The sequence below is a fragment of the Myzus persicae genome, unplaced genomic scaffold (assembly GCF_001856785.1).
Source record: "Myzus persicae strain clone G006 unplaced genomic scaffold, MPER_G0061.0, whole genome shotgun sequence".
In the NCBI taxonomy this organism is placed as follows: Eukaryota; Metazoa; Arthropoda; class Insecta; order Hemiptera; family Aphididae; genus Myzus; species Myzus persicae.
In genome coordinates this window covers 26,190-40,745 of record NW_019103948.1, presented here as the reverse complement: position 1 = coordinate 40,745, position 14,556 = coordinate 26,190, and the positions used below count along the sequence as shown (strand labels likewise).

At 29.9% G+C, this 14,556-nt stretch overlaps 2 protein-coding genes across 4 annotated transcripts; one reads left to right on the top strand and one right to left on the bottom strand.

Annotated features, from left to right (window-relative positions):
• Window positions 1-801: 801 nt before the first annotated feature.
• LOC111036771 (structural maintenance of chromosomes protein 1A) lies at window positions 802-7,454 on the top strand. Of its 3 annotated transcripts, none has more exons than XM_022318935.1 (21): window positions 802-909; window positions 1,025-1,253; window positions 1,334-1,454; window positions 1,568-1,670; window positions 1,738-1,886; window positions 1,959-2,127; window positions 2,223-2,435; window positions 2,903-3,583; window positions 3,652-4,029; window positions 4,187-4,309; window positions 4,371-4,502; window positions 4,590-4,655; window positions 4,737-4,992; window positions 5,057-5,238; window positions 5,309-5,431; window positions 5,501-5,634; window positions 5,716-5,860; window positions 6,205-6,384; window positions 6,444-6,622; window positions 6,728-6,905; window positions 7,237-7,332. In XM_022318935.1, the coding sequence occupies exons 2-21, from the start codon at window positions 1,142-1,144 to the stop codon at window positions 7,330-7,332; spliced, it is 3,720 nt and encodes a 1,239-aa protein (XP_022174627.1). In that variant the 5' UTR covers window positions 802-909; window positions 1,025-1,141. The 3 variants fall into 3 exon arrangements, with proteins under 3 accessions (XP_022174627.1, XP_022174626.1, XP_022174625.1); XM_022318934.1 differs by having other exon boundaries at window positions 845-956; XM_022318933.1 differs by lacking the exon at window positions 802-909 and having other exon boundaries at window positions 1,142-1,253; window positions 7,237-7,454.
• A 96-nt stretch (window positions 7,455-7,550) lies between these two features.
• Window positions 7,551-13,838, bottom strand: LOC111036770. The gene is made up of 13 exons (XM_022318931.1): window positions 13,291-13,838; window positions 11,093-11,297; window positions 10,575-10,702; window positions 10,340-10,503; window positions 9,732-9,862; window positions 9,498-9,657; window positions 9,307-9,418; window positions 9,134-9,246; window positions 8,924-9,053; window positions 8,415-8,508; window positions 8,150-8,226; window positions 7,864-8,088; window positions 7,551-7,805 (listed from the first exon to the last, which is right to left on the bottom strand). The coding sequence occupies exons 3-13, from the start codon at window positions 10,695-10,697 to the stop codon at window positions 7,674-7,676; spliced, it is 1,461 nt and encodes a 486-aa protein (XP_022174623.1). The 5' UTR covers window positions 10,698-10,702; window positions 11,093-11,297; window positions 13,291-13,838; the 3' UTR covers window positions 7,551-7,673.
• Window positions 13,839-14,556: the final 718 nt, after the last annotated feature.

Here is a 14,556-nt window from a genome sequence, read left to right as displayed (position 1 = left end):
CATTTAACCTATTATATGGTAATAGTGTTTGTATAATACCTCTAATGCTCGACTTTCGATGTTATAATGAAATGTCCAGATTCTAGACAACAAATAAGAATATCCGCAGAATTATTTTTGAGTAAAATTACCGATTACAAAAATGATAGTTAGAGATTAATATTTTTCGTATGGTATGGCATATCAATTTGTCTAAATATCGTTTAAAACCCGTTTGAACAATGGGTATTTAAATTTTATTTTTTTGAAATTCGAGTACTAAGTCAAATCTATATTTTTTGAAATAGGTGATTTTACTACATTAAGTGTACACAAAGTAAATAAAAAATGATTTTAGGATCAATGTTCAGTTATCATATAGAGAGGACACACATATTGAGCCGACATCCTCTTTTAATAAAAACACTACGATGCCCAATTACCGAACTCTCGTACAAGGTAAACAAATTTTAAATAGAAATGTTTAAACCAATTACCAATATTTACTATATGAGAGCTATTTTGAAAAAATCTTATAATATTGGCAAAAGATCAATCACAGGAATACAGATGAATAGGTTAAATTTAATTATCGCTTGGTTCAATGACGAAAGCGCGGGAAATAATAAAAATAAACGATCTGTGTGGTAATTGCGGTATAGTGTTTTAAATTAATTTATTGTTCTGCAATTTTTTTAATTGATAAAATATGAGTTTGGGCATTTTGTGGCACTTTTTCCGAAAATTAATGAAAATATTGTGTCCATTTTTTGTGTGGCACCAGTAGGGGTACAGTTTGTTGTTTCCGAACGTTATCAAAATCTGATTGGTCATATTGACGTTGGTGTGTTTGTTTATATTCTGTGTTATCACTTCGTTTGTTTTCTGTAGGAACTACAACTGCACTAGGCTGAAACTACTTGCTACCTGGTAGGTTTGTTTTATTTAGTACTTTTCTCCCGTAATTATACAACTAAGTATGTACGATCATAATAGCTTTCTTTTTAATTTGTAATTAATCGAATTTCATTTGACGCTTGTATAGGTACAGTGATATATGTGTGAGCAATTGTGTTTGCTTTGAACATATTCATTTTTGTCTTCATATGGCGTTCATGTATATTATGTTCGAATAATCGTTGCCTGACAAATCATCATCATCATGCCGCCAGTACTAAAATGCATCGAAATGGACAACTTCAAGTCCTACAGGGGTCATCATATGATTGGTCCTCTGAAGAACTTTACTGCTGTCATTGGACCCAATGGTTCTGGTAAGTAGAAGAAATTTAAAGTCTGACAGTGTAATATACTGTATCACCTTACTATATTTCCATTGTTTGTTGTTTCACAGGTAAATCTAACTTTATGGACGCCATAAGTTTTGTTATGGGTGAAAAAACTACCAGCCTCCGAGTAAAACGTCTCAGTGATCTTATACATGGTGCTTCTGTTGGACAACCTGTCTCTCGCAGGTATTTGTCTTGCATGATAAATGATTTATTTTATATATTGATTATTGGAATAATTGACTACCAATGAACATTTGTAATTTATTTTTTTATTTAAAAATTACCTTATTATACAGTGCTAGTGTAACTGCAGTTTTCAAAATGGATAGTGAAGGAACTGAAAAACGATTTACTAGAACTGTGCAAGGATCGTCATCAGACTATCGAATTAACGATGAAGTATATATATTAGTTAGATATATTTACTCAAATTGTTTATTTAAATAAATGTTTGGTGTTATTGTAGTCGGTCCCCAATCAAGAATATTTTGCACAGTTAGAACAGATTGGTGTGAATGTTAAAGCAAAAAATTTCTTGGTATTTCAAGGTGCAGTTGAATCAATTGCTATGAAAAATCCAAAAGAAAGAACCGCTTTATTTGAAGAAATTAGTGGGTAAGTAATTTTATATGAGTTAGTGTATTTTTAAATACATTATTTATTTATGTAATAACTATATATTTTTAGTTCTGGAGCATTAAAAGAAGATTATGATCGATTGAAAGCAGAAGTGATGAAAGCAGAAGAAGAAACTAATTTCACATACTTGAAAAAAAGAGGAGTTGCTGCTGAGCGTAAAGAAGCAAAGTTAGAGAAAGAAGAAGCAGAAAAGTATCAAAAACTCAAGGATGAATTAGTAAATATTAATTATTAGATTAGATATGGCATAATAACTTAAATTGATGGTACCTGTTACCTGCAATAAGTATTATAACTTGTATATATTTTTAGGCACAAAAAGAAGTTGAATATCAGTTATTTCGTTTGTATCAAAATGAGAATATGATAAAAAATTACGAACAAGATTTAGAAGACCGTAAAAAAGAAGTTGCTAAAGTAGAAAGTAAAAAGGAAAAAGCCGAAGAAGTAGTTAAAGAAAAAAAAAAGGAGCAAGGCAAGGCTAGTCGTGATCTGGCTAAAGTTGAACAAGAAATCAGAGAAATAGTAAGGCAACACTTTGATCTTTCACATTGTCGTAGCTTGTGATACTGTATTTATGCATTTACACATATGACCGACAACTGTATATTATAAATTTATAAAGGATATATACTTTTATCATTTATCTAATTTGATACAAACTTGTTTCATAATCATCAGATATTAATTTCAACTCTTTTAATCACTACCTAATATTAGTACCTAACTGATAATCCTTATTTTTGTATATATTTACTTATAGCTATTGAGAATAATATCAATATTTTGAGGAATTTTCTTTTCATAAAATTGAACCCAATTATAAAAACTGCATGATGAAATGTTTTTTATCAAATTAAACTTTTTTATATGTATGTGCATATCTCTTAATAATTATTTATACATATATTTCAAAGTTTCAGTACCTGTGTAAATACTGAGTCTCTCTTCTTATTGTCTTAATTTAATGTATGTTTGATTTTAATTTTTAGGAGGTAGAGATTAATAAAAAACGTCCATCATTCATCAAGTCCAAAGAAAGAGTGGCACATATACGTAAAAAATTAAACACTGCAAAAAAGTCTTTAGCCGAAGTAGTAATGGCCAATGATGCTCACAAAAAGGATATTGATGAATTGGAAGCTGAACTTAAAGAAGTTGAAAAACGGCGCCATGATTATGAAGAACAAGTGGCTGGAGAAAGTCATAGTCAGGGAAGAGATGTTCAGTTAGAAGATGCTCAAGTTTCGGAGTACAATAATTTGAAAATTGATGCTCGTAAACAGTCTGCATTATTTTTACAAGAGCTAGATTCTATCAACAGAGAACAAAAAGCTGATCAAGATAGGTTAGATAATGAGTTGCGCTTGAGATCAGAACTTGAAAATAAAATAAAACAGAAAACTCATGAAAAAGAAGAGGCCCAAAAGCGAGTGGACAAATTAACTGAACATATTAAATCTAGTGAAACTGCATTGGAAGAACAGAGACGTTTATTTGACGATCTCCGTAAAGATGTTGGTTCGTCCAAAGATAAAGTGTCCAAGCTTCAAAGGGATTTAGATAATGTTACTGAACAGTTGGGTGATGCTAAAGTTGACAAACACGATGATAACAGACGTAAAAAGAAACAAGAGCTAGTTGAAAATTTCAAAAAAGCATATCCAGGAGTGGTAAGTTTTTTATTAGTTGGAAGTAATAAGTTTTAATTTTTAGTTGTTTATTTAAATAATTGTTTTAGTATGACCGCTTGATCAACATGTGTCATCCTATTAGCAACCGTTATAATGTAGCGATTACAAAGGTGTTAGGTAAGTACATGGAGGCCATTATTGTGGATTCTGAGAAAACTGCACGTTTGTGCATTCAATACTTGAAAGATCACATGCTGGACCCGGAAACATTTTTGCCCATTGATTATTTGCAAACAAAACCACTGAAGGAGAGATTACGAAACATAAGTCGTCCACACAATGTCAAGCTCATGTATGATGTACTGGAATTTGATCCAGAAATTGATAGAGTTGTTTTGTTTGCAACCAACAATGCTCTAGTATGTGAATCTCCTGAAGACGCCAATCATGTGGCTTATGAACTTGAAAGAGATGGAAGATATGACGTAAGATTGTTCTGAAAATTATTTATACTTTTCTATAAAAAAAATAATTTTATATGACTTTTATGAATAACCTTTTTAGTATTTCTCTTTAAACAAAATTAATTTGCAGCTGGTTAAAAAATAAAATTATTTTTAAAGTATTATGTTTTTTAATTAGGCTGTTGCATTAGATGGAACATTTTATCAAAAATCTGGTATTATATCTGGAGGCAGTTTGGATTTAGCTCGTAAAGCAAAACGTTGGGATGAAAAACATATGACTCAATTGAAGGCTTCTAAAGTAATTTGAATACTATAATATTTTTCATGCATACTATTGTCGAGCCATTCTTTTTTTTTAGGAAAAATTATCTGAAGAATTGCGAGATGCTATGAAGAAATCGCGTAAAGAGTCTGAACTCAATACTGTTGACTCCCAAATAAAAGGTTTAGATATGAGACTCAAGTATGGTAAAACTGATAAAGAAAACACTGTTAGTAAATAATTTCACCTAATACAATATGTTTCATGCTTTAAAAACTGTACTACAATAATTTTTTTATAAACATTACTTGTTTAGCTTAAACAAATCAGAGATTTGGAAAAGGAATTGAAATTCTTAGAAAACAAATTAGAAGGGAGTGGAGTAAGTATTTTTTTTTTACTTCAAGAGTTAAGGTATTATAATATATATAATTGCAAAATTCAATTAATATTTTGGTTTTAGCCACGTATCGAAGAAATTGAAAGAACAATGCGGACTCGTGATATTGAAATTCAGTCTATGCGGGGTCGCATGAATTCAGTCGAGGATGACGTGTTTGCTGATTTTTGTCGTCAAATTGGCATGACTAACATTCGTCAGTATGAAGAACGTGAACTAAGGTCACAGCAAGAGAGGGCTAAAATTCGTTTGGAGTTTGAAAACCAGAAAAATCGAATAATGAGTCAATTAGACTTTGAACGTACCAAAGACACACAGAGTAGGTTTAAAAACACTGATTATACCATTACAAAATATTTATCATAATATATTTTCTTACCCAGACAATGTGACACGTTGGGAGAGAGCAGTTCACGATGATGAAGATGAACTTGAACGTGCCAAACAGGCAGAACAGAAGCAAATGTCTGAAATAGAGATGGACATGAAAGAAGTGGATAGACTGAAAGCTCAGCGACAAACTAAAAAACAAGAAGTAGATCAAATGGACGAAGTGATCAGCAAGGTATGTTAATAAATATTAAATATTAAGTTGTAATCAGATGGTTGAAAAGAACATTCCATAAACTATTTAGGCAAGAAAAGAAGTCGGTGCTATTGCTAAAGATATTCAAGCAGCTCAAAAGCAAGTAACTAACTTGGAGAACAAAGTAGAAATGCGTAGAGCTGATCGACATGCAATCCTAACTCACTGTCGGGTATGGTAGAAATTAATGAAATATTAAATTGTTTTTTTGAAATTTATTGATGTTAAATGATTCATTTAGATGGAGGACATTAACATACCGCTATTACAAGGTAATTTGGAAGATATTATTCAAGAACAATCTGTGAATAACTCTGAAGAACAAGGGCGAGACAGTACAGCCAACACACAAGAGATATATGATCAGGAAGCAAGGTTAATTAATTAACAACATTAAACAAAATGTATTTATATTTATTTAGAATGTTTGTTTCTTATTTTGTTACTCATTTATAGAATTACTGTGGATTACTCTTCATTACCCGATAATCTCAAGGATTTAGAAGATTTAGATGACATTAAAAAATTGACTGATAAAATGGCAAAAACTATGGCTGAACAATCGATGAAACTGCAAAAGATTCATGCCCCTAATTTCAAGGTAAATTCATTGATTTTAGTCAAAATAACTATTTGTTGTTTTTATTTATTTGTAAAGACCTCCTGATTGCACAAATTTATAATTACTAATTTAATATAGTCACAGTATAAATTTTTTCTTTAATGACATATTCTAAAGATAAATTATTTTTTTGAGTTTTGACCATTTACTATAACTTGGTTTGTCACATATTTCTTCAATTTTCTCAGAAAAAATGCTCTAAAGTATTGTGTCAACTGTGTTGTTATTTTTTATTTGTGTTACTTGTCTGTATTTTTTGAATGAATATTTTTCTGTTATTGTATTCAAAATTCAATAATTAAATTAAAATGTTTGTCAAACAGGCAATGCAAAAATTGGATCAAGCTAGGGAGAAAATGCAAGAAACCGATCGGGAATTTAACACAGCCAGGACTCGCGCAAAGAAAGCTAAACAGAACTTTGAGCGTATTAAGAAAGAGAGACACAACAAATTCACTGAATGTTTTGAGCATGTAGCCAATGAAATTGATTTGATTTATAAGGTAGACTTTTATTTATTTATTAAAATGTAAATTTTTTTAAACATGCTTTTATTTAATAGGCCTTGTCGAAAAATCAATCGGCTCAGGCTTTCTTGGGACCTGAAAACCCAGAAGAACCTTATTTGGATGGCATAAACTACAATTGTGTAGCTCCAGGAAAACGTTTCCAACCCATGTCCAATTTATCAGGAGGAGAAAAAACCGTCGCTGCATTAGCTTTGTTATTTGCCATTCACAGGTAACTTGTATGCAAAGTGATATACTTGTAATATTAATTATTTTTACTCAGCTAAAATGTATTTATCTGAAACATTATGAATTTTAAACAAATATTTGTTCACAGTTATCAGCCAGCTCCATTTTTTGTACTCGATGAAATAGATGCTGCTCTGGACAATACTAATATTGGGAAAGTCGCTTCCTATATTCTACAGAAAAAAACCAATTTACAAACTATCGTTATATCTCTTAAAGAAGAATTCTTCCATCACGCCGATGCTCTTGTTGGGATCTGTCCAGATGTAAGTAGTTGTATAATATACAGTGAATTCTCAAATATCTTCAGAATAGGGTGGTTAATTTGAATTTCAAGTTTTTTTTAAATTTAATCATCCTTTATTAATCTTAAGCTTGAAAAACTGCGTTATCGGGTTGTTATTGAACTGTAATGATTTCTAATATGTAAGAATTATTGTACAATATGATTCGTACAGACCTTCAAAAGACCACAGCTAATTAAAAGTTTACTGTATATATAATATATTATGCATTTTATATTATTACCTAGACTATTATAGGTACTATCAAAATATGTTATATTAATGGTAAGAATGTTTCTGTTTCATTTTTTAGGAAGGACAATGTTTAATCAGTAAAGTGATAATGATGGACCTCGCTGAGTATCCGTTGGCTGAAACTGATGAAGCTATAGCATTTTCTCTACGTTAATCATAAATAGATATTACGGTAAAAAAATTCAAAAGAATATGTATATCATACGCCACCAAATAGGCAATAAGTTAACTATTTTTTTTTTTAAACTTATTATACATTAATAGTCCTATAAGTTTTATTATTCTTTAGTTCTTAATTTTTGTATATTTAATTTAATTACACATTATACTATAGCTTATAATATTTGGTTTATTTAAAGATAAATAGATTCATAAATATAAAATTAATTTTTATTTTATTATAATAATTTTGTTTGTCAAATAAAAAAAAGTTAACAGGTTAATAAGACTTATATTGTAGCTATGAATAAGTTAAATTAAAAAAAAAAGTGTACATTACAAACGTTGGGTCATTTGATTGCCAATATTAACTTGAAGTTCTTCATGGTGACGGTCTTTTTTTAATAGTTTTACCAAAAAATCTTCTCCAGAAATATGATTTGATAACTCCAAATTATTCGTATTAATCTAGAATAATAGGATTACATTAACTTAAATGAATAATATAAAAAATAATTGTGAATACCATCATTAATAAAGACAAATAATATCGAGCAACTTCTACTTCGTCTAACCCTCCAACTAAATCTGTGAACAATTTTTGTTCCCCAATAGATTCAAAACAGCTCAAAATACGTGTTCCGTATTCATGTACATCAAATTCAATCATTTTTTCTTCTTTTTCTAAAATTGGCTTAAGTTTATAATGCCATTCTACAACTCGTCTTTGCATTTCTAACGGTTCATTTGTCTAAAATAATAAATAGGTAATGAAATACAATTTCTTTTTCAGAGTGCTGAATTCAAGTTACCGTCTCCATTATATTTTTTTCATAGTTCTGCATATCTATTGCATTCCTTTGATAAGTTTGGACGTTTTCATTTGATTCTTAAATAAATTCAACAAGTATAAACAACTTGATTTCTTGATTTGAAAAGGCGGCGAGAGTAATTACAAACAAATTTAACTTAAATTGCTTTCTTAGAGAAGATAAAAATGGGGCGGGCAATATTAGATGTACATTTTACAAATTTAAAAAAAACTTCCTAATAGATGTATTATAATTTAAAACGTACCACCAATTCTCAATATTTCTTCCATTTCCTCGTCATGAACTAAGAAATGCAACTCTGTGCCATTCATATGCATAGGTGACATCATTTCTCCATTCTAGAAAATCGTATATCCAAATAAAACATAAAAATGGACCTTAAACAAAATCACTTTTGACGATCCATAGAGATAGAACAATATTGCAATATGGTAGGTAAAATGGTAAGCCGGCTATTATCAAATTGGTTATTTTTAAATGTTTACATTATAATAGGAAAGATGGTTAAAATATATATTATTATTAAAATTCAAAAATAACAATTTAAATTTAAATAATTCTGGTTAAATACCTTAAACGAATCTTCAACTTAATAAAATTAGCTTTCAACTCTGTTGCTATACATTTTTAAATTGTCCATCATAAATAATTTGTTATGATCGAAAATAAAGGAACCAATATTAATATTAGTCATTTTTGAAGAATAATGCCTAAATTCTGCAAAAACAATATGTATGGTATATATTAACTTACTTTTATTTTGAGGTCCTTTTTTTTCACATGGGGCTTATCTGTAAAATTATTACGCTTGGCGTTGAAAACCTGAACTCCAGGATTGTCGTCATTTTGAGTTATTTGACTAACATTTAATACATGTATTGAACTATAAAATAATATGTATAATATATAAGCATGATGAATCATCACAAAATTGTAAGGGGTTAATTACTCAAGTTTATTTACTTTGATGAAATTCTGTTAGGAACGAAAACTTCATTGATATCATTCTGATCAATAATTATCGAGTTGAAAGCAGTTGGAAGAATTTCATCAGCATCCAATAAATTCATCGGTAACTAAATTATTGTAATTAGAATGTTAAAAAAATCATCATTTATTAATATTAATATACCTACTATGTTAGTGTTATTTTGATAATTGATAGGATTTTTAAATGTTGAATCTTCTTTAGTGGGACAATAAAATTCTTCACTTACAGCTAAATCATAATCCAAAGGAAAATTAATCCTTGAAAAAAAGATTTATAAAGTACAAATAGTATGATCACATAATTAGCTATTTTTTTTTATAATATAATTATTCTTACTTAAAGTCATATTTTTTCCCAATATTTTCTTTATTTGCATTACAAATATAAGGCAATATCTTACTGTACTTATTATCTACTTTGATATTGGTGTTCAATACAATTTTTTTTACATGTGGTAATTCCCTCACATTGATTTGCTTGCAGTCAAAATTTTTCACTGTATAGTAAAAGTTCCATATTATTTATGGATAGTAATTTAATAGCAATATGCTATATGGTATATCAACTTACATGTTCCAACAATTTGACCTTCAATTGGTCCAAAAAAAGAAAAACATTTGACCTTTTTACTATTTTTTTTGATTTTATTTTCTACCCTCTTCTCTGCATAATAATCTGGATCAATATTTTCATTTAATCGACTGTTATATCAAATAAATATTTGAATTTAGAATCAAATCATAACATTAAAACAATTATTATTTATGATATCAGCTAGGTATATGTTAAAAATTAGAAGTTTTATTTTTCAAAATCTTTCACTAACAAATAAAGTTACAAAAATATTTTTTAAATTAATGTAAAATATTGAAAAACTTGTTTGCTGAGGACCAAAGGCTACCCCAAGATAGACAACAAATTAAAATTGGAAAAAACTTTTCTTGAAAGAAAATGGACAATAAAATATCACAACTATTGATAGCAATAAAATAAAATAGCAAACAATTTAATTAAAAACAGATTTGTAATTGATTAGTCATTAGTGTACCTGATAAGTCATAAGTTAGTGTCAAATGACAAATTCCAAAATCAAATGGGAATTTTATTTGCGTTCTTTAAATTTGGCTACAACAGAAAACCAGATAGGTAGTATGTTAAAAAGTTACATTATAACTCACTAAGATCGGAATTTTCCAATAAGTTTCATCATGGAACTGATTGTCTCATCAACTCTTTTTTGATAAATAAGTGAAATGTTTTGAATGATTATAGCAGCTTCTACAAAGACTGTGGAACTACCGTTTGGAGATTTTCTCAAGTGATTTGAATACGAATCCAGTTCCTAATATCAAACATTCATAACAAGTATAACATGTTGTTTATTTTTATTTTCCTGTGAAGGTTTAGCATTACCTTAATAAGATCATATTGCATAATTTCACATGAATCTTTTTTTGTAATTGATTCAACGGGTTGTAATAAATTTTTAAATGCTTCGTCAAAATCACTGTCCTCTTGATATTGAAGTATAGACATTTGTGCTGTGAACAAAAATAATTGGGTATGTTATTATTTACATATAGAGTTATGTAGACACTTCAGTTTCCAATTTTAAGAAAGTACTGATTATTAATTTTTTGAAATATTACTTAAGGACATAAATATGAACAATACAAATTCAGAAATTCTCAATAATTATAGTTTCTACTTTCTAACTAATATTAGAATTCTTTTGAATCCTAAAAGGAACAATATTCCTGTAGTATTAAGGTAATGGACAATAAAAATATTATAAGGACAATAAAGGACTGGATATGGGTACGCATGTCGCATACGCACTTCTGGCTTCCACGGATAATGCATTGTAAATTAGAGGTAAGACGTTCTAAAACCATCGGTCTGCATGGGTGAATATATGTAAGTGTACTCACCTCTATAATAAGGAATGTGCAAAAGAATTTTTTCTCCATTCACCTGAAGTCCACACAGGTAAGTTTACCTAGGTAAGGTTACTAACTATGGCGTTGTGACAATTCTTCCTCTCATTTATTCACACAGAAAATCACACAAATCGTACCAATCTGCTCTGTCTTGATCTTCGCGGGGACAGCCTGTCATAGGCCTTAAGCGATTCACCTGACACATGAAAACAACATTAAAAATTATGTGCATCAACCATCGAGTATATTGGATGTGATGCCCAATAATCATTGACGGACAGAGTTGGCAGAGTCCGGCGCCACTCGGTGACAATAATAATTTATTTATTTTTTATTATTCCTGGAATACTACGATATTATTTGCACATTTGCAATGATAACTAGTTAGTATTGATTACTATAAGCATTCGCCGTTATCCAACAATCTTCGAATTACAATATCCATGCATAAAATTAAACGTAGCGAAGGTAGCGAAAATAGAACGCTTGATAAAAATATTACAGTAATAACCGGTAATTTTATTATTGTCAGGTGACGTACACGTGGACACTATATTATTATTATTATTATTATGCACGAGTGTACCTACCCGTGTAAACAATAATTTAAACAATTAAATAGTCGGTATAGGTATCGTGGAACACGATTGAAGGCATAGGTACCAGACATATTAATAGCTTTCACCGTGCTGTGGTGTATGGACGTAAATACCTATATATACGGAATTCGATCGAAACATCCAAGTTTAATTATGCTGAAAAACGTTTATATAAATAAACACTAACATTTTAAAATATCATTTTGCCTACTCAAGTAATATGTGTAAAATGAAGACGTAAAATAGGTAATTCGATTAAGTAGATTAGCAGACATTATTTTATTTTCCAATAGAATTAGCTCAAAAATTCAACTTTAAAGCCTTAGCTTCTAAAATCAATTCAACCTATATAGGTACTCTGTACAACTAATAGTAAAATAAATTAACTACTTTAATAGCAAATAATATAACATTTACCTACTTCTCTTGTCGTTATATGTATATAGTCAAATAATATAACATTATTATAAGATATTGTTATAAATATAATTTTTTTCTTAGCTTTCAACAAAAATTAAAAACTTAATTCAGGGGCAGATTGGGGGTTTGGATATTTCGACTTAGATGATAATATAATAATTAATAATAGGTACCCAGTATTATGTAATTAAATTTTATGAGACGTGCATGAAAGTGTGTCGCATGTCATGCCAATTGAAAGAATACAGAAAATAATTATTGAAACTAGAATTTATAATTCTTATTGAATTTGGCCCTTTGATCTAATCCCAATTTCTCATTGTGCACCATTGTCAATTTAATCGGTATTTTAAGATATAAATTAAAGGGAAGATCAACGAAAAAAAACCAGAGGAATAGTCGCTATGTGCTTTTATAAGAAAAAACATTAAAAAAAAAAACCGCACCACAGCTCGTTTTGAGAAAAGGACCAAATTGCTTATTTAAGAGAATTGTGAAAAAGCTCTTAACTTCATAATCCTGTAACTTGAAAACTAAGTCCGAGCACCAATTTCTGATTTCACCAACGTTTTTTTCGTTATAAAAATGACTAAGTCCGAAAAAATGGTCAAAAAAAGGGGTGTCCGGTAAAGTATAAAAGTTCCATTTATTGTTATTTATAATTAATTAACTATTTTACAGTGGCGTAGCCAGTATTTTTTATTTAATTATTTTTTTTTTTTAGTTGGAAAGGAGGGAGGGCACTGATAATGTGATAACACAGAGATGGTTTAATTGGGGTCGCCCATAAGTTTAGCCTACTGATGGCGAGGTTTTATTTTTGGTCGCGGTTCTTGTACGGCTATACAAATTTGTATTTGCCGTAACTTTCGTAGGTCACAGAAATTATTTTCTTATTTTCTTAAAATGTCGGAGGGGAAGGGGGGGGGGGTTAGGGCTTTTCCACTAATTGCGGTGTGTGCCTCTCCAGCCCAAAAAGTTTGTTCACGCCTATGCCTTACTACTATAGGTACAGTAGTACACTAGTACCTAACACTTAGTATGTATTTTAAGTTATTAATTATGGATAAAAGTTAATATTTGTGAAAGCTAGTAATTGTTAATTGAAAGCTATTTGTAAATTGCAAATATAGCATATCTCATCAAACATTTATTTACACTAAAACTTACTTGTAAATGTACGAATGAATTGGAATGACATCTTCGACGAATGCTCATATTTTCAGTAGTAGAATAAACTCATTAGACACCGATTAGGCAGACATCAATATTATTGAAACCAGTTAAAACGATAAAAAAAAGTCGAGATCATAAATTGCAACTATCGGAAATAAATAAAAAATATTTAATATCCACAGGACACTAATATGGTAAAGATTGGACAGTGCATCATCGACGCACGTGAAAGCTCATAATTATTTCGAAGCTCAAACACAAAGTCGCAGTTAAGTTTCGCTGTCCTTTAAATTTACTTGATTACAATAAATTATTATTTTTGCTATCACAAGTTTTGTGATAATAATATAATATTGCATACGATGTTTGTTTTGGCGTACAAATTCTAAAATTCTCACGTAATATATAAATTATCGCCTAGGCCGTTTGGTTTTCACCGACACCCTCTGATTCTACACGAACCCTTGGAATCCGTTATAATAATTTAATAATAATAATATCATAATGTTTAATGTCTACGAGTTTACAACCTACTATTTAGCAATTAGTAGGTAACATTTTCGTATCACCAATCCAAGTACAACGTGGGTATAATAGATTGTTTGATACTTTGATAATAGCTAACCCGTGTTGTGGTTGAACTTTTCGACGCTTGCGCACAACTTTGGTTCGCGTTCATCGGCAGATAGCATTGCCGTTACGGTTTTTATTTGTATGATTTAATTTCCAGATTTCCCGTTTCCGAGCCAATGACTGATGTGGTGCGCCAACGATGATAACTTCTTAAATCTATAGTGTTTCATACGTGGAGTGAACAAGGGTGAGTGTTAACTGAAATTCTGAGCTGAAATTGGGGCTTATGGTGAGGCAAGACGTATACCTAACCAATAAAAACATTTTTTTGGCTTCATTTCAGTATTCAGTGAGCACTATTTAAGTACACTAAGCACGGGGTACAACTTTTTTGAAATATATGCCTTTGCAGGTTTATCGTTGTAAAAATTGGGTGAGCGCCACCGCCCGCGTATTATGAGGGGGGAATGGGAGATGCAAGGTAGTAAGTGTATTCACTGCCCTCGGGCTTTACAATACTGACTTTCCGGCATGTTTAGATTTATATTTTAATAAAGAATTTGCTGTTTGTGTTATTAATTATAATTTATAATGTACACCTGATTACCCGAGTAACTATATCAGTGTATTATTTTGAATACGAACAACAGCACGAAAATACTTGAATAATCGTATAATTCGTGGTAT

Excerpts from the sequence above, each read along its gene's own strand:
- LOC111036771 (XM_022318933.1), top strand. The coding sequence starts at position 1,142 with ATGCCGCCAGTACTAAAATGCATCGAAATGGACAACTTCAAGTCCTAC. Across the intron at positions 5,635-5,715 it reads ATATATGATCAGGAAGCAAG|AATTACTGTGGATTACTCTT; the intron begins GTTAATTAATTA and ends ACTCATTTATAG. Across the intron at positions 6,906-7,236 it reads TTGTTGGGATCTGTCCAGAT|GAAGGACAATGTTTAATCAG; the intron begins GTAAGTAGTTGT and ends TTCATTTTTTAG.
- LOC111036770 (XM_022318931.1), bottom strand. The coding sequence starts at position 10,697 with ATGTCTATACTTCAATATCAAGAGGACAGTGATTTTGACGAAGCATTT. Across the intron at positions 9,419-9,497 it reads GGGAAAAAATATGACTTTAA|GATTAATTTTCCTTTGGATT; the intron begins GTAAGAATAATT and ends CTTTTTTTCAAG. Across the intron at positions 7,806-7,863 it reads ATTTGTCTTTATTAATGATG|ATTAATACGAATAATTTGGA; the intron begins GTATTCACAATT and ends CTATTATTCTAG.